Source organism: Mercurialis annua, linkage group LG2 (assembly GCF_937616625.2).
Source record: "Mercurialis annua linkage group LG2, ddMerAnnu1.2, whole genome shotgun sequence".
Lineage (NCBI taxonomy): Eukaryota > Viridiplantae > Streptophyta > Magnoliopsida > Malpighiales > Euphorbiaceae > Mercurialis > Mercurialis annua.
Window position 1 is genome coordinate 41,530,142 of NC_065571.1, and position 23,701 is coordinate 41,553,842.

At 34.0% G+C, this 23,701-nt stretch overlaps 2 protein-coding genes across 2 annotated transcripts; both read right to left on the reverse strand.

The window, feature by feature from the left end:
- Positions 1–1,126: 1,126 nt before the first annotated feature.
- LOC126668509 (uncharacterized) lies at positions 1,127–2,190 on the reverse strand. Its single transcript, XM_050361701.1, has 2 exons — positions 1,487–2,190; positions 1,127–1,442 (listed from the first exon to the last, which is right to left on the reverse strand). Exons 1-2 carry the CDS (start codon positions 2,188–2,190, stop codon positions 1,127–1,129), a joined length of 1,020 nt encoding a protein of 339 aa, XP_050217658.1.
- A 15,068-nt stretch (positions 2,191–17,258) lies between these two features.
- Positions 17,259–23,175, reverse strand: LOC126669392 (uncharacterized). Its single transcript, XM_050362850.2, has 9 exons — positions 22,963–23,175; positions 22,788–22,887; positions 22,106–22,286; positions 21,022–21,100; positions 20,744–20,923; positions 19,695–19,792; positions 19,380–19,468; positions 18,739–18,912; positions 17,259–17,705 (listed from the first exon to the last, which is right to left on the reverse strand). The coding sequence occupies exons 1-9, from the start codon at positions 23,003–23,005 to the stop codon at positions 17,534–17,536; spliced, it is 1,116 nt and encodes a 371-aa protein (XP_050218807.1). The 5' UTR covers positions 23,006–23,175; the 3' UTR covers positions 17,259–17,533.
- Positions 23,176–23,701: the final 526 nt, after the last annotated feature.

Consider the following 23,701-nt stretch of genomic DNA (forward strand, 5'->3'; position numbering starts at 1 on the left):
GCAGATCGCCTCACGAAAAAAAATATCATTAAATTGCTTCGCCATATTTGCACAATCTTCTACTAACATGTCACGCTCCGGGGGGTTCGGACTCCTAATATCCAAAATCACGTCCATAGCATCCGACTTGATAACAATCTTGTCTTTGCCCTTCAACCAACTAAGAGCCTCCCTAATTCCCATGATCTACGCCATCCTAGCCGAGTACGAACCAAACCACTAACATTGTCGAGCTAGATCTAAAGAACCCATGCAATCCCTCACCACTATCCCAATACCGATCCCCCCTGCGTTCCAGAATAAATAGCAGCGTCAGTATTAACTTTCAGCCAACCTACAGGAGGGGCTTGCTAAGAGACGTTGCCATCTGCTTTGAAAACCACAGCCTGGCAAAGATGGATACTAGGACTGTTAGTCACCTTCCAAGAACTCAGCTGGAAACTGGCCGCTGCTACCACCGAAGAAGCCATGCTAACCTTCTGCTTCCAAACGGCGTTGTTTCGACTGATCCACAAATTCCAGCAAATATAAACGGCAAAGGATTTATCATCATCATTCAAGCGTTGAAGCCAAGAATTGCACCAATCCTTAACTGAACCATCCACCACATTCCCCATATCCAGCCCAGCCATTTTCCAGCAATCGGCAGCCATGGACACTCAACAAAAATATGAACCGAGTTGTCTTGTCTAGCCATGCAAGTCATGCACGTAGATTTAACAAAAACACGACGAGAAGCTAGCGCTTCAGCAGTCGGGAGGAACCCCGCGTAAACTCGCCATAAAAAGCTTCTAACGTGGAGAGGAGCTCTCAACCTCCAAATACTTCCCCAAACAACATTCTGATCAAACCCAGCATTGCCATAAATGGATTTGTAAAAATTCTTGACGGAAAAATTACCCTTAGGATCCAGGTTCCATCGCCACTTATCTTCGACATTGCTCACACTTATGGGAATAGATAGAATCTGATCAGCATCTTCCTTCTCAAACACGTCCCGGATCAAACCTTCATCCCATTGCTTCCCGTCCAGCTCCATAAGTTGAACAATTTTTTACTCCTTCAAGTTTTATGGAGGCACGGTTTTAACATAACCATTCTCTGCCTCAATCAACCAAGGAGATCCCTAAACTTTTGTCGCTTTACCATTGCCAACCCGAATACGAGCACCCGTTTGAGCTTCAAAGATACTACGCCATAGAAAACTAGGATTATTGCCTAATTTAGCTTCAAGGAAAGACGTTTTTGGAAAGTATTTTGCCTTAAATAACTTCGCCATCAAGTTATTCTCCACGCTCACTAACCTCCAAGCTTGGCGAGCCAACATAGAAATATTGAACTCCCGAACATGTTTGAAGCCTAAGCCTCCAAATTTTTTCGGAATACAAAGCTTTTCGCATCTAGCCCAACAAACACCTTTTTTACTCTCTTGATCTCTACCCCTACCAAAAGCTATTCATCATTCTCTCCAACTCCTCACAAAGACAATGAGGAATAAGAAAGACGTTCATAACATAGTTCGGCATTGACTGAGCCACCACCTCGAGATAGAAACTTCAAATTCCGCCCTTTGATTTTGCTCCAGACTCTATCCTTTATAAAACTGAAAATTTCCTTCTTGTTTTTACCCACCAAGGCCGGCAAACCTAGGTAGCTGTTATGCTTGTCCGGAGGACCTACTGCCATCACACCGCTTATCAAATCTCTATCCGAAACCGAAACACAACTGCTAAACATACTTGACTTCTGAATATTCACTTTTTGCCCCGCTGCCTCCTCATACCATTCTAACACCTCTTTGATCACTGCCATCTCATCCATATTTGCTCGGAAAAAGAGAAAACAATGGTCCACAAAGAAAAGATGCGACACCGCAGGAGCCTCACGATAAATAACTATACCATGCAAATGTTCCACCCGCTCCATGTAAGCCAATCTCAAACTCAAGCCTTCCGCACATATAATAAAAATATAAGGCGATAAAGGGTCGCCTTGTCGCAAACCTCTATCCGGAATAATCGGATCCATATCAAAACAATCTCCAATACTCGTATAACGAACCGAAGTGATACAAGTCATAATACGAGCTACCCAACGGCTATTGAAACCCAAAGAAATCATCATATACTCAATAAAATTCCACCTCACTCTATCATATGCCTTGCTCATGCCAATTTTTAACGCCGCCATACCTATCTTCCTTCTATTGTGACGTTTCAAATAATGCCCAATCTCATAAGCAATTAAAAAATTATGAGTAATGAGCCTATTTTCAACGAACGCACTCTGACTCTCTGAAATTATCAACGGCATCAATTTCTTCATTCGATTGGCTAGAACTTTAGAAATAATTTTGTACAACACGTTACAAAGAGATGTCGGTCTCAAGTCCCCCATCGACTCCGGAACTTTTTTCTTCAAAATTAAAACAATTGCCTTATCATTCACTCCCTCCTTTAAGCTTCCTGTATCAAAAAAGTCCTAACACTGTTTAGTAATATCACCTCCCACCACTGCCCAATATTTCTTGTAGAACGAAGGACTAAATCCATCCGGCCCCGGCGACTTGTCGTCATGCATACTAAAAATAGCGTTCCTTACCTCCACATCCATAATAGGACGGTTCAACATATCATTCTGGCTATTGTCAATACGAGGACTGACTTCAACCGAAACATCCACATCATGATCAGACTCAGTAAACAAATCTGAAAAATACCTTTTAGAAATATCATGGATTTCCTGTCTAGAACTCCTCCAAACACCCTCCGCATCCTTCAGCTTTAGAATACGATTGCTCCGCTGCCGGTTAGACGCAACACTGTGAAAGAAATGAGAATTAGCATCTCCCTCCGCCAACCAACACTTGGCTCTCTGTTTCCAATAGGCCTCCTCTTCAAGGAGCAACTCCTCAAGATCTTTCAACTGTTGATTATACAAAGCTAAACCAGCAGCATCTTGCCTTTTTTGGGACCATGACATCTGCTCCTTCAATTTTCTTATCCTCTTTTTAAATTAACCCCAAGCTTACTACTCCAAACCCCAAGCTACTTGCTCACCACGCTTAGTTTAGACTGAATATCCGCCTGCGCATTCCTCGTCCATGCCTCTTCAATCACTTTCAAGCTGTCAGGTCTTTTCACCCACGTATTATTGAACCGAAAAGATGATTCTCTACGATTCTCCACACCTCTCTCAACGGATAAGAGTATAGGTAAATGATCAGACGTAGAAGATTCCAAATTCACAACACTCGAATCTGGAAACAGCTCCAACCACTTACTGTTACAAAGGGCTCTATCTAGGCGTTCCTCAATTCTAGTAGCGGGATTACTACCCCGACATCATGTAAACTTATACCCCACAGCTCCTATATCCACCAAATTACTCTCCACCACTACTTCTCTGAAACCATCTAAAAGTCTAGTTGGTTGAAGACTACCTCCGCGTTTCTCCTCTTGAAGTAGGATATTATTGAAGTCTCCAATGACACACCAAGGAAGACTGTTAACCGAACTCAACTTCACCAACAACTCCCACGATTCCCTTCGTCTACTTCGATCCAGGAAACCATAAAAACCAGTGAACCGCCAATCACTACCTCCTCTCTCCTTAACTACAACATCGATATGATTATCACTAACTCCCACAATATCCACATCGAACGAGCTCTTCCACAAAAGGACCAAGTCCCCTTTTTTACCAACACTGTCTACAGAACATAAACCTTCAAAACCCATAGCTCTTTGAAGAGCGTGAACTCTAGCAAAACCGACAAGAGATTCACTCAAGAACAAGAACGATGGGTTTTATCATTGAGCAAGTTTCTCAGGAATTTAATTGCTCGTGGGTTGGCCAGATCACGGCAATTCCATGCAAGGCAATTCATTTTTGTTGGCAGGCCTGATTCTCACGGCCCGCTGGACTGTAGCAACTTGGGTCAATAATCATATCCTCCGTACGAAAACTTGGCCCAGTACCATCTCCTCCCCTACTCACTTCCACGCTGGCTCTTTTCCTTTTGGGGTCCACAACCAGCTCATCACACTCATTTGGTAAGCCCCCTAATTTTTGAACTGCACTAAATTTAGCTGATTTTTCCATAGAAACAACCACTAAATCATAATCTTTCCTTGCAAGTCTATCCTCTCCCACACCATTCCCTTTTCAAAAATCTATTACTGATTTCGAATTCGAAATACGAAGATTTTCCTTCAACCTTCCTTTTAAATTTGCCACGTCGTCGTCGTCTTCTTCCTCCGAAACCCTAGCTGGACTAGCCGACCTTGACCACCTCTCATTCGGCTTCGCTACTTTTTTCTTGAAATCGAATCTCATATAAGACCCATACGGCATCATTTCTTTTGGAATCGGATTAGCAAAGAACTTTGCACAAAACTTTTCAGAATGACCCATAACTCCACAATAAAAACAGAACATAGGTATACGCTCATATTGGAAATTTATCCAATTCCAAGCGTTCATACTTCTCTTCATTTTTATTCTTCGCTTTAGGGGTTTTCGAACATCAATACGAACTCTAACCCTTAAGGAATTTCCTGCACCCAACCTATCGCTCATATCATCATGCCTGACAAACTTACCTAGAAAATTTCCGGTATCTTCCCCTAACTTTTTCGTCACAAAACCCGTAGGGATATCAAGTATGTGAACCCAAACCTCCACCTCCCATAACTCAACCTCTGATGCTACATCTCCCACTACTAATTGTCTGCAAATGAAAAGATGAGACTCAAATGTCCATGGTCCATCATCCAGCACTCTGCGCATGTCCTTTTCATGAAAAAACTGGAACTGAAACAAGTTTGGACAAATCTCTGTGATACATACTCCCATTATTGGCTTCCATATTGGTGGGAGAACTGTCTTAACAGCCACGCAGTTTAGCGTCTTCTCCGTCATGAATCTACCAACAAGGCACCATTGAAACCTATCATTCACCTCTCCATCCCCTTCGCCAGAAAAATCCAACCCTACCTCCTCCTCCTCCAACACTGGCATACGAGCCTCCATGTCTCCAGCCATCCCCAAAAACAACGAAGAGCAGAGAACAAAAGATGCAAAAAATCACAATCTGCGTAAAATAGGGCTACGTACTCTGCATGAACAAAGAAAAAAATGATTGGTTAAAAGCACACCAATAAAGGACCCTCAGCTCCACTAGCACAAAACCCCAAACAGATATCACCCCAATCACCTCAGCCAATACCAGAACCGCGGAAACAAAGAAAGAAAATCACTCAGAAGTCAGAAGGCACCACTTGTCGCTTTAGAAGCACAAGACCAATTGAATTGCTATTTTGTATGCTATAATTTTTTATGACTTTTTGGAACTCAATAACTTAAAATAGAAGTACTAATAGTTATCGTCAATTACTTAACCAAACTGAGTTAAAAAAACATTTAAAAGCTAAATTGTAATTTAACCAAATCGGGACGTCAAACTAATATTTTAATAAATCATAATTACCCAAGTAATTATACGAATCCAGGTTAAAAAAATATAAATATCATTTTCAACTTTAATTGTCAAAAACGGTCCAATTATAATCTCAACAAATATTATTTTCAAATTTGAAATAATGTTAACAAAAGCAATTTAGAATTCGATTCGGTATCTAAAAGTTCAATTTCCAAAATTGTTACAACTAAAAAAAATTATTATTTAACATTTAAACACCATTAAAAGTAATTCAAGTGGCAAAAATATGAATAGCCATAGGCATATCCATGTTGCCATAACCAATCAAAAATCCATGATTATGAAATAACAAATCAAACAATTTAAATGCCACTGTCTTTAATTTCAAATGATCCGAACCATGAAGAATTCATATTAACAGTTTTAATATCACCATCTTAAACCATTTAAATAACAATAACCCTGTCAACCTTCAACTCAAAACGGCAAAAAACCATAGCTAAAGGATGATAATAATTCAAATCCTTAAATTCAAAACCTTACAATCTCCAAAACTAATAAAGCATAACAAATCAATTAAACAACATACAAAAACGAACACTTAACAAGAACAAAAACCAAATTATGAACAACTAATATTTGCAGTGGCAGAAAAGAAGAACACCCGCAACAATTTAGCCAAACACATGAAGGATAGCCAAGAGACCAAACAATGAAATAATCAAGCAGTATGAAATAACCTTTAAGAATCATGTAAATAGCAAGGGCAAAGCAGCAAGAACATCGACAAAAATCATCAAGAACATACGCAACCAAAAACATCCAAAAACGATGAAACGATGGTGATTATAACGGAAAGATTCACGTACCGAATTATGATTTCAAAGTTTAGAATTGGAGAGGATGATGTTAACTAAAATTGAGACGAGGCAGATTCCAATTTGATGCTACAACGAAGAAGAACGAGCTAAGAAACAGAAGTGACAATTATAACCAAAACTGAAATCAAAAGCTTATAACTTACCAAATTTTTGAAAGCAAAAGAAAAAAGTTGCAGCGTGTGATTTCGGATTATTTTTTGATATAAGTGACGGATAGGGTTTTATTTGATGAATGAGAAAGAATTAGGGTTGAAAAGAGGCTTTAGATAAGGAGTGGAAAATAACATAACAAGCAGGGAACCAATACCGACTCGATAGGTACTGCTGGTCACGTACGAGACCGGCCAAACTTAACAGTGTCTCGTACGAGACACTATCACAAGGCACATGTCTCGTACAAGACCTGTGGAAAAAATGCATGGGCCTTGTTGGCCCATGCAAATAAGAGAGAAAGAAATCTTGGGCCAACCAAGAGAAAATCAAACCATGGCCCAAGCAACCCAAACCCCAAGTCGAATAATTTACTCAAACCACAAATACGAGCTACCCAACGGATATTACATTAAATCTAAAATAGATTAATTAATGGGCTTGAGTTTGATATTGAGCTTCATAAATTTAAAATTATATCAAAAACAATTGTTCCTTGCATATGTCGGTTTGCACTAACTAACTATATGTGTTTGTCCATTTAGCACTTTTAAGCTCATGCTCTTCAACTTTTATATACTTAGGAGCTCATTGACTCTCGGGATTCAATTTACATGTACTACTTATAAGCTCATAAATTATAGCGGACTGTTTTTTTTATATTCCTACTTTTGATATAAACAATCAATTGAAATTTGATCGTATCTAATATTATTCTAAGTAATTTGCAGGAATTTTGCATTTTTGATGTAACGGATGATCATCTGTCATCATATACGATCATTAGTCTCAACCAAAATTCACCATTTTGAGCTTGGCAAGCCTTAGTCCCTTACTCTTCAAGTTCATGATTTTGCGTACTTTTGACGAACAGCCAGACAATCTTAGAGACAGTCGTCTGTTTGGACAGATGATCGTCTGTCTAAATAACTTTTAAATTGTTTATTACCGTTGGAAGTCAAAAATCGTCTACTTATTTTAGACGATCGTCTGTCGGCCTCTGCATACTAATGAAGATTCTAGAGGCAAATAACGGGAAGATTTTGACTTGTGGCCTATGAGTGCATGCCACATGTCTTTGGAGCCTTTAAAGACTTGTTCAAATCATTTAACTTAGGTTAGAACATTTATTGCAAAAAATCAAAAACACTCAACAACTTTCAAACTTTTTTCAAGTTCTTAGTGTGCATCAGTTTATTATTATTCATTGTTTGTTGTTACAGTTAAATAAATCATTTATTGTTTTTCTTTATATTGATTAAACCTTGTAAAAATCAATTAGTTGTAAGTTAGGGATTTACCTTTGAGAAACTCCAAGTTAGGTGTTAAGTTTAAAAACACCATTTGCATAACTTGTAATCAAGTTTATTTTAGTGAAAATCTTTATCTTTAATTGAGTGGTGGATGTAGGATTGTGTTTAATTTGAACCACTTTTAAATCTATTTATGTTCTTCTTTAAACCCTAACTTTCTCTACTTCTTTATTAAGCAAATTTTAATTTCTTAATTAAACCTAATTCACCCCTCCCCCCAACCCTCTTAGGTTGCTATAGGGATTTCAATTGGTATTAGAATTTAGTTGCTCATTTCTTTTGCTTAATTATGAGTTCTACAATTCAAATGGCAACCAAAAATTTCTCACACACTTAAACTCTTCTTGGATGGTACAAATTATCCTAATTGGAAATTATCTTGATATGGATGGTGTGAACCTTTGGAATATTATTATTAAGGGGCATGAAGCTCTTATAATATTCAAAGATGATGTTCCTTATCCCTTGCCAAGAGATGAGTGAACCAAGGGACAAAAGGAAGCAAATGCTCTCAATTGAAAAATAATTTGTGTTTTATCTCTTCACTTTATAGAGAGGAGATGTCAAGAGTGCAACATTGCTCATCCGCTCAAGACATGTGGAAGATTCTTGAGAACTATCATGAGGGCAGTTCAAATATGAAGCGTTCGCTCATTACCTCTTTTGGATTGGCAACCAAAGATTACCGCTATTGAGGAACCTCATACTTGAAGACCTTGAGAACCGATGAGCTTATCGGGAAATTTCTTCTTCATGAAATGACATACATAATGAGTATTCAAGAGGCTAAGCATCTTTTAGATGAGAAAAATAAAGAAATTGCCTTGATAGCTTCAAAGGCATTTGAGTTCAAGAATGAAGAAGAAGAAGATGCGAATAATGAGTATGAAAATGAGTATATGGTGAGGATGGCTAAGAAAGTTAAGGAGTGGATGATTAGAAAGAAAGGGTAAAGCCAAAGGCATGAGAACAAGAGAGAAACTTTAAACTTCAAGAGGTCCTCAACTCCTAAGAGAGATGTCACATGCTATGAATGTAGTAAGCCCGATCACACCAAGTCAGATTGTCGACGAGATATCTAAATGCTCTTTTCAAAAGGAAAAGAAGGGGTATGTGGCCACATGGGATGAAGAAAGTGAGTGTTAATCCGATGATAATTATCAAGGCGGTGAAAGAGCTAATCTTTGTTTCATGGTATTTAAGTAGGAACCACCACCTAAGGTAAGTCCTTTACCTTTTCTATCCGACGACAGTATCGGTGTCGAAACTCATGCCTACTTAAATGATATTATTATTGTTAATAATATTGATATTGGTAATATTTCCATTATTAATGATTTTATTATTGATAATACTATTGTTTTTATGATATTGAAGATGAATGTCATGTCCTGTTAAATGAGTTGACTAATAAATGTGCTGAGTATTATGCATGAATGTTTTTATAAAGGAAGCATACATAGCTAAAATTGAGATGCTCAATTTGAAAAAAGAATTTCAAGGCCTAAAGTCTTCTTATGAAATTTTCTTCTTTAGAATCAAAACTAAAGAGTAAAATTCTTGCTTTAAATAATTATATCTCAAGATTTTACAAAGGAAAGAATCTTTGGATAGCCTTCTTGATTCCCAAAGAGACCCAACCATAAACTTTGAACTTGGCTATAATTACATTAGATCTACCTCAAGTGACTATATTTGTGAAAACTTCTTTAGCTCAAACTTTTTCAATAAAAGTTACTCCTACTATGGTCAAATTAAATAAAAAGTCATGATTTTTACGCGAAATTTCATTTTAATCACGGCCTTTAAAAGTTGGCATTTAAAGGCACAACCTTTTATTTTGTTTCAAATCTATCAACAAAGTAAAATTCGGTATATTTTTTCTAATTAAAAATTACTAATCCTACATACTCTAGTTGAAACATAATAATATTTAGAGTCGATTTATAATTTGGATCTTTAATTAATGGTTTAATGAAGAACTTAGTCAAAACAATACATTAAATTGATAGATTTGAAAAAAAAAAAGTCATGGTTTTATATGGCAATTTTTAAAGGGCTTTTTACTCAAATAACCAACATTCATGTTTGATTTACTTTTATACCAACACATATATGACATTCTAAAACTACCATGTAAGGGAGAAATTATTACTTTTATACCATCCATATAAATAGAACCCTAATAACACAAACCCTCATAATTACAATTATTTTCTCTCTCCTCAAATTTCTCTCTCATTTCTCTTTCAATTCACCTTCCACACAAATCTCAGATTTGTTCTTCGCACCAATCCGCCTCCGCCGTTCTATTTTTGCCGTTTTGCCTCCGCCGTTCCGCCATCTTTCTTTTATCATTTGATTTCAGATCTGAAATTTTTAATTCTTTTTTTTCATTTTCAGATCTGTAATTTGTTTATTTTTTACTGTTGTTTTCACCATTAAACATGTATAAAGATTAGCTTTAAAGAATCTAATATTCATTTCATGTAATGTAGAATAATTTTGTGATTTTATGGAATAAAATTCTGTTATTTCTGCATTTTTCTTGTGTTTCTGCGTTTTTTTTATTCTGCAGAACGGTTTGTTGATGATGATTGATTGCTGAATTATTGTAATGTTACAGTGTTGTTGATTTTATGTTGATATCAACTGATTTTTTTTATTTTGACATTGATAACTAAGATAATATTGTCTGTGAAATAAACTAAAAAAATTAAATTAAATTAAATTGAGACTAGATAATGATATGGTAGTATTGGGGAAGAAGACATATAATGATGTTGCATTATTGTAATGTTACAATGTTGATATGGTATTGATTTTCGGTTGATATTTTGTTGATTTTAGCATCGGTGAAGAAGACAATAATGATGTTAAATTATTATAATGTTACAATGTTGATCTTATGTTGATATAGTGTACACATGGTGTTGACATGGTGTTGATTTTGGTATTGGTAAAAAATATAAATAATAATTTTGAATTATTATAATATTACAAATTTGAATTTATGTTGATATTATGTTGATTTTGTGTTGGTATTTTAGATTGGAAAAATAATTTATTAATCTTTGGTTAATTTAATGTTGATTTAATGTTGATTTTATATTGATATATATAAAAAAATTAAATATATGATAAATAATAAATTTTGATTAATTATTAGCAAAAATAAAGGTAAATAAATATTAAAAATAAAAATTAGTGTTAAAAAAGATTTACAAAATTAATACTATCCAGCTTATTAAATGTTGTTGATATTATGTTGATATTAAAACTGACAAAAATGTCAACGATAAATAATGTACACATGTTGATTTTATATTGATTTTGTGTTGATTTTGAGTTGATATTTGATTAATTTTAATGACAAATAGTATACACATGTTGATTTTGTGTTGATCTTCAATTAATTTTAGTGATATGCGCATGTTAATTTTAGGTTGATTTTAGGTTGACATCGAGTTGATTTTGCGTTGATTTTGATTAATATAGCTTAAATAATTGTACATCAATAAAATTCAACATTGATTTTATAATAAAGTTTGTACGTAGAACATAATATAAGGAGCAAAAAAACCAATCAAATTTCAAAAATGCCGAAATGAATTTAGTACATTCTAATAACTTAACATTCTAGAAAATGAAAGTTATAAAAAAATGGCAGAATACCAATAGCATATGTTTATGTAGGGAATTTCAGAACGTTTATCGAAAAAAAATACAAAGAGATCAATCATTCAAACAAATATGTGCACTCCACATTCCATCCTGCTGCTTTTCAAATAAACATCTATTCCGCAAATTTATAGGAGGCATTTATTTCATAGACAATATTATCTTGTTTGTCAATTTTAAAATAAAAAAAAAATAGTTGATATCAACATAATATTAACATAAAGTCAACATAAAATCAACAACACTGTAATATTACAATATTCAGCAATTAATCATCATATACAAATCGTTTTGCAGAATAAAAAAAAACGCAGAAATACAACAAAACACAAAAAAATGCAGAGTTAACAAAATTTTATTACATAAAATCACAAATTTATTCTACATAACATGAAATAAGTATTAGATTCTTTAAAAATATTCTTTATACATGTTTAATGGTGAATAAACAGTAAAAGATAAACAAATTACAGACCTGAAAATGAAAAAAAAAGAACAAAAAATTTCAGATCTAAAATCAAAAAGAGAAAAGAAAGATGGCGCGGCGAGACAAAGGTGGAACGACGGAGGCGAAACGACGGAGATGGAACAGCAAAAACGGAACGGCGGAGGCGGAATGACGGAGGCCGAACGGCGGAAGCGAAGGAATAAGAACGTGGAGAAATTCTGTTGGACTCGTGGTGAAGAAAAAGGAGCCGCCAAAATTTAAGAGAAAAAGAAGAAACAGTAGAAAAATAAGAATTCAAAGAATTAGGTTATAATTTTAATTTTGGATGGTATGAAATGTAAACTTTGGCTTTGAACTGTATAAAAGTAAACTTGGGTCAATTTTCAGTATATTGGGTAAAAAACCCATTTTTAAAGGTAGTGGTTAAAATAAAATTTCATATAAAGGTCGTGATTTCTTATAGAATTAACCCAATCAAAAAGGGCAAAGAAGGGACATGTCCAAGCTCCTAAGCCTAAGACACCATTAGCTCCAAAGTCTAAGAGCAAGGTGGGTACAAGACTTTCTAGATATGGACATGATTCACAATATATATATCTATACTATATATAAAAGCACGGATGGGGGGAGGACAAAAAAATTTACCTAATAGTCCTTTCAAATTTATTTTAATAGCAAGAATTATGGTCATTACTTATTACTAATTGAATAGTAATTAACAATTAATAAAGATAAAATACTATTATGATAAGGAAATATTATGATTCGGCTATATTTTCTAATTATTTTTAAAATTGTGGTAATTTATTACTAATTGGTGTAAATTTCGGTAAAGTTTTATGGAGTATCTTTTAATAAGATAAGATTTTATAGTTTTGTAATTTTTCCATAAGGTAAGATTCCAAAGTCTAACTTTTATATGGTATATTATGATTATTATCACCTTACTATAGCTAAACTTAGATGCCACAATTACCGATTGTGATTTTGATTCAATAAAATCCCACTTGCTAATTGTTGCCAATTTTATTAGAATTCGAATGTGTTATTTAGTAATTGATCTCATCTTTTATAAAAAAAAAAAGTAATTGATCTCATTTTAATTGTAAGTTTTAAAATATATACTCCAATCGGTATAGTATAGTATCAAAATACTAACAATTATTCCAAATTAAAAATTAATTACTGTTAATGTTTATATTTGTTTTTCATGAAATACGTGTTACTTCTAAATTATTTTTATACATTATAACATGAAATACGTGCAGCTTCTAAATTATTTTAATACATTATAATATTTAAATTGACATGTCACATTTGTTTAGGGTTTTTTCACCTTATAATTTGTTTATTTTATATTTAATATACAGATTTTTTAATTTTTTTATTGAATTTAACTTTTAGGGTTTATGATTTAGAATTTATTAGAGTTTATGATATTTAGTTTTGAAAGAGATAGTAAAAACAATTACACCACTCAACAAATTTTAGTGCGATGTAATATAAGTCATTAAATGGTTCGATGGAGTAATTGATAACTTAATTAAGGTAAAGTTTTATTGTGGTTCAATAAATTTATAAAATTTAAATATTAATTTGATAAAGATTAAAAAAACAATTAATTTATTCATAAAAATCGATTAAATTGATTTGAATAAGAAACTATTAAATTTAATTTGAACTAAAATATATATATGAAAATATAATAGTCTTTTAATAAGGTGAGATTTTAAAAATTTATAGGAGTTTACAGCTTAAGGTTAGAGTAAGATTTTATAGTCTTTTAATAAAGTAAAGTTTTAAAGCCTTATAGTAGTTCAAAACTTGAAAATAAATTAAGATTATTACTATAATTTTAGTAGATATTAGAATAACGACAGCGAATTTAATTAATATAATATTACATTTAATATTATTTTAATTATCAATTTAATTATTAGTTTAATTAATCAATATAAGTTATCACGAGTCACGTGTATAGCAGGTAATGCGAAACTAGTATTCATAAATAGGAGAATAAGAGCACAAAAATGAACCATGTGCATTCTTATCCTAATGCTCATTTATATGCCCAAACACATGCCTATAGTAATGTGTATTTATTGCATATCCTTATCTTCATATACTAATTCAACATCATTTGCGAACAATTCTTCTTTCATTTTCATTATAATCTTATTCATTTTTCTTACATATATTTTTTTAAATAGCAGATGCTGCCACCGCAAATTCTTCTATGGTGGATTTTATCATTGATTTCTTCAAAATAGATCCATCAAACGGCTTATAATAAGAAACAATTAGGGTTGTTTTCATCAGAATTCCAGCATTATTTGTAACATGTGAGCGAAATACCTTATTCTTACATTCACTTTCTTTGATTGGCCAAATTTATTTTTCCCTTCAAATTTGATTGGCCCTACCATATAGTCATAATAATGGGCCTCTACCTAGTTTTAGACAACCAAGAAACGTTTCACATCAACACATATTATCTCCACATTGTTCCCTATCTAAGAAAACAAAAAACAAAAAACAATGATGCAATGAAGATGGATCACATGAATTAGTATGATTTAAATCATTTTCAAGTAAAGTTTGATAATTAGCAGTTGAATTAACAAAAATTTAAGGCGATACCGATTAAAGGCGACGAGATGACCAAGTAGTTGCCAAAACAAACCACTGAATCCCCTGATTTTGGAAAGACGTTTGAGCTGCGAATAGTCTCCAAAGATCTCAATCAGGTGCACAAGGATGATATGAACGATTATAATCGCGACCTACATCCCGCTCGTCTATCATTATCAGTTGCTGATTTTCCTACCATAAGGAACAAAATTGCAATGCAAATCAGTTAATGCTTAATGGAGCGATAAATCAGATGAGAACATCCATAAGGACTATAATGAGCGATCACACGATCATTCAACGAGAGATCAAGTTGGATCTATAAGAATTTTCGAGCATGGTAGATGTGTTAGAAAAATTCGTAATATGACAAAACATTGCCGAGAACGCCAACCGCACAACCGATCAAACTTACACCCCTAACAAGTTCGATGTGAAAAATGGATCAGACGATCAGGTATAAAACAAGTTCGGCATGTAGTACAGGGCAATAAAAATCTTAAATCAACAGGAGACCGATCAAGCTCAGATGGTGTAGTGGTTGCGATATGTTTAGATAAAGATCCAATCGAGCCTCTTATTAACTTACAAAATCCTTTGCCCGAGATGCGCACAGGTGTGGGACGTGTCGATTAGGGAGGATGGTAGAGTTTATAATAGTTTCAAAATGTTGGACGATTTGGTGGAGGTCAAAGTGGACTTTAGGCCGACGCCAGTGACGCCCTACATGAAGCCATACCCTCATGGGATCAATAACTTTTGTCTTTGCCGAGGAGTTACGAAATTCTCGAGTTTAGCTTATTCTTATGAGAAGAACTGGGACAATTGACCGTCGGCAAGGTTCTTAACATAGTGTGGCGAGGCAAAACTCATGACTTCTGAACGTTAACACTTTTTGTAAAGTTCATTTACTAAGATGGGTTTCTCTTTATACTCACATTAACAATAAAGTCGATAGGCTATTCAAAAAGTCTATAGATGAAGTTCCACGAGAAATTTTATCGAGCACCACCGGATGTGATCTTGGCAGATCTAGCCAAGATATCCCAACTCCCAAGTGACACAGTGGAGAAGCATATCACTCGGTTGCGGTGACTTAAAAAGATGTTTTCGTCCGTTGCTTTGAGAATGGATTAGGAATCTAAGGACTCATTACGTGATTCAAATCTATGAGTCCGATTGCATCTCAATTATTGTGGAAGTGATGAGTTTCGCCATAAGAGAACATTTTGAAGTGCGCTAGTTTCAAGATTTGTTTAAATTAACATGTCATGTGACGAGCTACAAACTGTTCCTCAAAGAGGAGTAAAGGCAAGGAGCGTCTAAAGCACTTCCAACCAAGATCAACTAGATATTGTAGTTGTAACATATAAAAGTGAGGATAAGGACTCGAATAAGGATGATAAAGGAAGTCAACTTGGCCGAATCTGTTGGCAAAATGCCACAAGAATACTCGGCCTTGCGAAAGCATGGATTTATAGAAAGAATAAAGTAACGACCATTCAAAAAGCGTACTCGCTCAACCTCCCTAATGCAAATGAGATCTTTGACGCTATACTCAAGAGACACCCAAATAATACTTGGAGAAGAACATCACGCCACATGTAAATTTGTAAAGTGGAAAAAACTATTATAAGTATCATAATTTTTAGAAACATAGTACCTATAATTGTCTTGTATTAGAAATGACATTTTTTTATAACAAAAATAAAATTATGTAGAATATATAGAAACAATATTTGAGTGGTTGTCATTCATATGATAAAATACAAGAATTTAAGGATGCAATTATAAAAATTAAAAGGGTTTATGTGTTTATTTTGAACAATTTGAAGAGATTTGTTTTTTTAAACCTACTGCCTTGTTAAAATATATAATGAGTTATATAAATATCATTCACGTACATAGCAAGTGACTAAATATATATTTATATATTATTGTTCTGTTAGTTTATCTTAATTTCATTTATTGACCCATTACTTGATAAGCAAATATCGATAGAAACTCTATACAATCAATTAATAGAGATCTCTGACATGGAAAAAAAAGGTAGCTTATACAATAACTGATAGAAACTACTACTTTTTATTGTTTCGGCATAAATAAAAAGGAATATAAGTTCTGATAGAAACCCTGTACAATCAATGTATAGATATCTTTGACATGAAAAAGAGAAGGTAGCTTATACACTAACCGATAGAAACTGCAATTTTTTATTGTTTCGGCATAAAGAAAAAGGAATAGAAGTTGCGATAGAAACCCTATACGATCAATGAATAGAGATCTCTGACATGGAAAAAAGAAGGTAGCTTATACACTAACTAATAGAAACTGCAACTTTTTATTGTTTCGGCATAAAGAAAAAGGAATAGAAGTTGTGATAGAAACCCTATACAATCAATGAATAGAGATCTCTGATATGGAAAAGAGAAGGTAACTTATACACTAACTAATAGATACTGCAACTTTTTATTGTTTCGGCATAAAGAAAAAGGAATAGAAGTTGTGAGATATACCTATAAAAGCATACTCTCTCTATTTCATTTTAAAAATCTCATATTTCATTTGAAATGTTCCATTTTAAGGTCGCATTTCTATTTTTAGAGTACTTTTACATTGAACTTCTCTTTCAATTCTTCGTTTAGTCATCTCAAATAAACTCTATGGAAAATTTCACTATCAGTAATAAGGGCAAAATATAAAAAAAAACATAAAAAAATAAATATTTTCTTAATCTGTATATTAAGAACTTTTCGAAAAGCGAAAATCATACAATAGTGAGTCACCGCTGTAAGCCCTGGAACGGCTACCGCGGATGGGGAAACCTTATCTTGAGTTATGTAATCAAATTACACTAAAAGCTAGAACTGTGCAAAAACCGATGGATTATCAAAACGAAGCGACAAAGTAAAATTCAAAGCTACAGTTTCATCTTGAAAAAATAATATTTTAATTCGGTTTGGTTCGAGAGGAATGCACAACCCTACTACAAGCAACTAGAAGCTTCTAGAAGCTTAGCAGCAGCTGCCAAGCCGCTAAGTATAGCGCCTTCAACATCTGGACTAACACAAAAATCTCCACATATGGCCAATCTCTTCTTACTATCCCATAGGCATTTTTCTTCCACAGCTATGCTGGTAGCTGGAAAAGCACTCCCCCTAACAGAACACCAAACAGTAGAAAATATGATCCCAAAAACAAATACTACAGAGCAACAGATAGGATCTTAAACGGAATTTATGAAATAAAGAAAACAAAAACAACAAATATACATATGGGGTAAAACTCATGCTATATATTTGAAATAAGGTATAAGATTTGATTAGTTTCATGCATCAAGTTGAATCTAATATACAGTATTACACCTAAACTTGTCAAGTTCTATTTTCAGCATTTCATTTCTGCTTCCTGAAACGCTTATGAAATTTAAAATTTAAAATTTATAATTTGTTCTTATAAAATATGCCAGTTTCTACTTCTGTGCAACAAAACTTATGTTAAAGATATTTTATGTATTTGTCAAGACAGGTTGGTCATGTGTGCGGTGAAATGAAGAACACAAACAAAACAGGACAAGTGAAATAGTTATCGCGTCTTATGATTAGAGCATAGAGAGCAAGGCATTGACTATCCAATTTTAAATTTATGCTTGAGACTTGATGTCCAAGAGTATACAGCATGTAATATGATATGTAACACGGAAATGGAAAAGGAAGCGCTGAAATGGAAGACGGTGAAACAGCAATTTTATAAGAAAAAGTTATAAATATTGAGTTTTGAAGTTTTAGAAGCATTTTTGGAAACGGTAAAGCATAGGACTTTTATCAGTTTTCGTGCAACATAGCTAGTGAGATAGAGTTGATTGGAGTCATTTAGTTCGATCATACTGGACTTGCATCAGCTCTGAACCATTTGTGACACCGAAGTCCATCAGTCAGAGACTCGACGAAGCTAGATTCTAGATGCAATTGCTTTTAGTGTTATTTGGATCTAAAAGAATATAATAAGGAGAATCTATGGCCACATTGTTGGTTATTTTGGTTGTGCAAGGAATTAAATCATATTTGGGGACAATGTGAAATTTGAAATTGCACTAATAGTTATCCAACGTATAACTAGGATAGACCTACATAATGGCAATGCATATAAAGAATCTATTTTTCCTTTCAAGCCATTAACTTAAATACTGACCATCGGTGAGCTTTACTGAAAACTGGCTGAGAGCCTACAAGTTCAGAGCTTTTGAATTCTTGGAACAATTCTTCTGTCACCTTTGTTAATATTGCACTTGAAGGCTTTGTAAGTCCAGTTTGAGCAATTACATCCCTGGCGTACTTTGCTGTTGAGTGCAGCACCCATAGTTCACTGAACAACAAAATAGAAGATTTAATGGAAATTGGACAAACAGAAGCAAAAAAAACATTCTTTAAAAAATACATAACTAAACTCGAGTAAGCCTTAATCGCAAGTTATCTCTGTCTTAGGGATGCGCAAAAACCGAACTAAACTGAACTGGACAGAACTGAAAATATACGTTCAGTTCATTTTTTAGTTAGTCGCTTTGGTTTTGGTTTTAGCTTGGAGAAAACCGAAAAACAATGACCAAAAAATTATACAAATTCTTTAATAAATTATAGTATTTACGAAAAACCTGAATATGGTTCTAAGATTTTGGAAATGAAAAATTCCGCTCTTGCATTTTGGTCGGTTCGGTAACCGACCAACCAAAGTGCACACGTCTTAGTCTCTCTATACTCCATATGATTTTGGAAGACATATTCAAGAGATGAGAGCAATCCCTCTCCATTAGTACACTAAATAAAAGCCAATACCTTGCCTTTGAACGACCAGGTTTGCTGCTGTCACAGTGGCACCAACTCAAAACTTCAGAATTTTTGAATGTGAAGCCTTTAACAGGTATCTTATCCTCAAAATAAAATTCCATCAGAACCGCATATATGCCTTATAGAACAGTTTCTTGGAAAAATATACAATAAATAATGAGTAGAGTACAAAATTCTTAGGCAAAGAGGAGAGAACAATCAATGTCTTCCAGCAAAGTTTGGGCCAATTAACAATGTTAATAATGCCACATTTACAAACCGGTTTAAAGTATGAAAGTGTTGCACTAAAGATAAATAACTTACGGAAGATAATGGCTCAGAAAATGCTAGCATTAGAGCAAAACAGGAAATCGCAGGAACATCTTGCATCTTCATTGCCAATTCTGGAGCCAGACTCAAATCTGAATAGATGATAAAAACCTTTGTGTTAGGGTACAACTTTTCTAATCTATCTCCTCCTAGCCAAAAGCATATTTAAAATTTGGGAGAAAAGACTCGAATTAATTAATAATTAACCTACTATCTCAAATTTCTAAGTAGATCACAAGGCGCATGTAATATTTGCACCTGACACCATGTGATATGTTCACCAGTAATTGGAAAAGAAATAAAAATGAAAGTAGTAAGATAGTAAGATAGTAAAGGAATACATAATTATAAAATGATATGCACGGTTAAAATGATAAACTATTATTGGAGCCTCTCCTGATAGCTTGAACTATTTGGAAGAATGGTTATTTGACAAGGTATCCAATATAACCGAAAGGTCTACAGTTCAATCTTCTGCAACCTTCATTTGGTTAATTAAAATATTTGAGCACAAGTTGATATGGGTTTGTGTGCTTGTTTGTTCAGACTTCAAGTCCTATAGACATTTGCGTACAATTTGAATTCAACCCTTAAGTCTTTTTGTCCGTGTCTTTATTTTCTAAAACATTAAAGAAAAGATAATTGACATGAAAAAATAAAATGGAATCCCTCCCCAAGTATAAAAATTAATTTCCCTTCACCTATTCTGAGCCTTCCAATACAGTTCCACAGAATGAGCTTGTTTGTTGGTCTCATCAATTTTTAAACTTTTAACTTATTTCCTGATTAAAGTTCCAATCCAAACATCAACCCCACATGCTGTCCTACACAATTTGCAATCCATATCCAAGCACTTAACTTTGAGGAAGAAGCATATATGTAGTATGGTAAGGTTCTAGTATTAGCCAAAATCTGGAATGCCTCTCTGTGATGGTTCACAAGGCAAGAATTGCCTCACGACAAATTAAGCAATGTCTCATGGAAGACGATGAATTTTTTGTAATAAACATTAGAGCAAAAAAATAGAGAAAAATCAATGTTACCTAGAGGTGGTGGACGTCCTGTCACATCTTTAAACCTTGAAGACGCTATATTTTTGTCTGATGCAACCACGCCTCCAAAAGAACCATGATTTTGCCCATCCATACCCATGACCAACCATGAATTCTCATCATCTAACCACTCCAACTTCCCAACTCCTATTCCAAACTTGCTTTCCACTCCTAGAAAACATCTAAGAAAAATTATTAGAAAATTTTAGAGGTCCCAATGACCTTAAATGTCAAAGATATCCATATGAATCCACTAAATGACTACGCACCATTCTCATTGCTTAATGCTTTACAAATAGCATTCATTCCTGGCAAACCAACATATCTTTTTCCAAGCCTCTGTCCATCCTAAAAAACCGAAAAAAGTTTTCATTTCATAATAAAAAAAGGTATAAACAGTTGTTATAGTTACTATCTAGCATACAGTTCATCTATACATCTCAAACTGACATCCGAAGAAGTTCAATATAAGATAAACAGCACACCAACCTTTTCCTAACTTATTACATTTATGTCTTTCCTTATCCATAACTCCAGCTTAATTTTCGCTAAAGCAACAAGTCAACAATTAATAAACTTGAGAGCATCGAGTTAAAACATTCAAAAGCAAGATATTAGAAACCAAAGTTCGGTTATATAAAATCATTAATGGGCACATCCAGATCTGGTTAATTTTCGAGATCGAAAATGGATAGTCTTTCACTATTTTGGTACTTAAAGGATTATATCCCCTTATTCAAAGCAAAACTTCTTTCCTTTTATCTCCTTATTCTGCATAAATATAGCTTTATGGTTGTTGGCACCTGAACTTGGACATCTGAGACTTAGAGGTGTATATGCCTAATACACTATGTTTTGTTTGCGCAGTCGGCGCTAAATCATAAGACAATGCTCAATGCTCATAAATTACCCATTGTCAATGCAGTCGACCATGAAACATATTCATAAAAGAAAACTTATAAATAAAATGGAAGCAAAAAGGATGACAAGTTCAAGAATAAAGCTCATAAAAATATGGCTGGCAACTAAATGCTTGAACACAATGCAGAATTCCAACTTAAAAAAACATATAATCACATCCTTCAGACTTCCATATTTTTTGTAACATTCAAGTTTTCAACTAATACAGGAAACAAAGAAAAGCCTCATGTGTGTTTGTCCTTTAAAGTTTTACATCAGCATGTGCTAAAGAATTAAAAAAAAATCATCTATTACAATCTGGAAATTCAAATATCAAAGGAAGAGAGTTAAAATGTATAACTTATTAAATTTGCACTGCAATAACATTAATGAGCAAGTAAGAAACATAAATGTAAACTTGTTAATGTATTTGAGTTAGCAAAAGTTTCAAACCTGTTCTATGTCAATAAATTGTTTAGAAAGACAATCAAAAGAGCCAAAACTGTCTTTCCATTCAGCAACAACACCTTTTGATTCCCACTCATCAACAAGCCTCGACACATCACCGTTGTTGACAGTAAAAAATGGAGCTCCATGATCAAACAATAGTTCCTTCCCGTCTTCGGTAATTTCTCTGTTTCAAAACACACTAAGAAACAAGTTGAAGTAACAACAAATAATTCAAAAGTAAAAATGAACATTATTCACTTCTAGCCATTAGAACCACAAATCATGTTTGGAACAAATGATTTGATGAGTGAATTCAGCTCGGTTAGATTGCTGCAATTGATTTTGAGTTAAAATAATCGAACTATACCAGCTACAAGCCTTCCAAACATGAAAAATTTAAAATTTTAATTCTTGCAATCATTTAGACTTGCAGATACACACTTAACTGCAAAATAAATCATTTATAACTAAATTTCGTCACGGTATAATATAACCGGCTTAATACGATAGAAACTAAATTAGAAACACTTGCATTTTATCATAATTGAATGGCTTAATTGCTTTAAAAATTTTGAATTTTAGCATTTTTTTTTTAAAAAAAATTGCAGAATGGCGGCAAAGTTTGTGATTTTTTAAAACTTAAGCCTAATTGAATTCGGAAGAGATAGAATTGAGATAAAATCACCTTCTTCGAGACATACGGCCGCCAGGGCCACGCGCGGATTCGAAAAGCGTGACAGAAAGTCCATTCTTGGCGAGGGTTGATGCGCATACTGCTCCTGATACTGTGATGTCATAGAGATTGTAGATTTAAGAGAGTGAGAAACAAACAAGCTGAAGAGAGAGTGGGAATTGCTTACTTCCGCTTCCGATGACAGCCACCTTAGAGACGACGGAGGTCATGGTGCCGATTGAATTGGTTCAGCGAATGCCGGTGCGATCTACACTTCCTCTAAAAAATTCATTGAATTAAAATTTAATTATTACTAACCAATTCAGTCTCTCTTGCATTTTGAAATTTCAAAAAAAAGTAGCCAAGCAATGTGTCAAATTATAGAATGCCATAAACATAGTTGCTTTCTGCCGAAGAAGTATGATCAGCTAAAATGGACAAGTATTATCCACATAAAAATAAGGTAAAAGGGTCAATTATACCTCTAAAGTTTGGGGTTAGAATCAAGTGAGTTCTCAACATCCGGAAAGATTTATTTGTATCCCCAAACTACCAAGCTCCTCAATTTGACACTGCGTCATTTATGCACCTAAAATTTAGGTTCAGGATCAAATGAGCATTCAACATTTGCAAAGATTCACTTACACTCCCGGCGTCTGAAAAAATGACCAGTCATGCCTCCTGGTTTAATGTCTTATTATTTTTCAGACATCGTTAGCGTGATCTTACGTGGCTAAATTTACCGTTCGCTATTTAATCGAACTATAGCCGACCTGCTGAACAATTAATCGGTAATAATTGTCCGCTATCATTGAAAAGGATTAAACATAAATTAATAATGAAATCTAAATTATAAAAAATCAACTTATTCATCTTCTTCATGTGTTCCAATTCGACAATCACATTCCTCCAAAATCTAAATACCC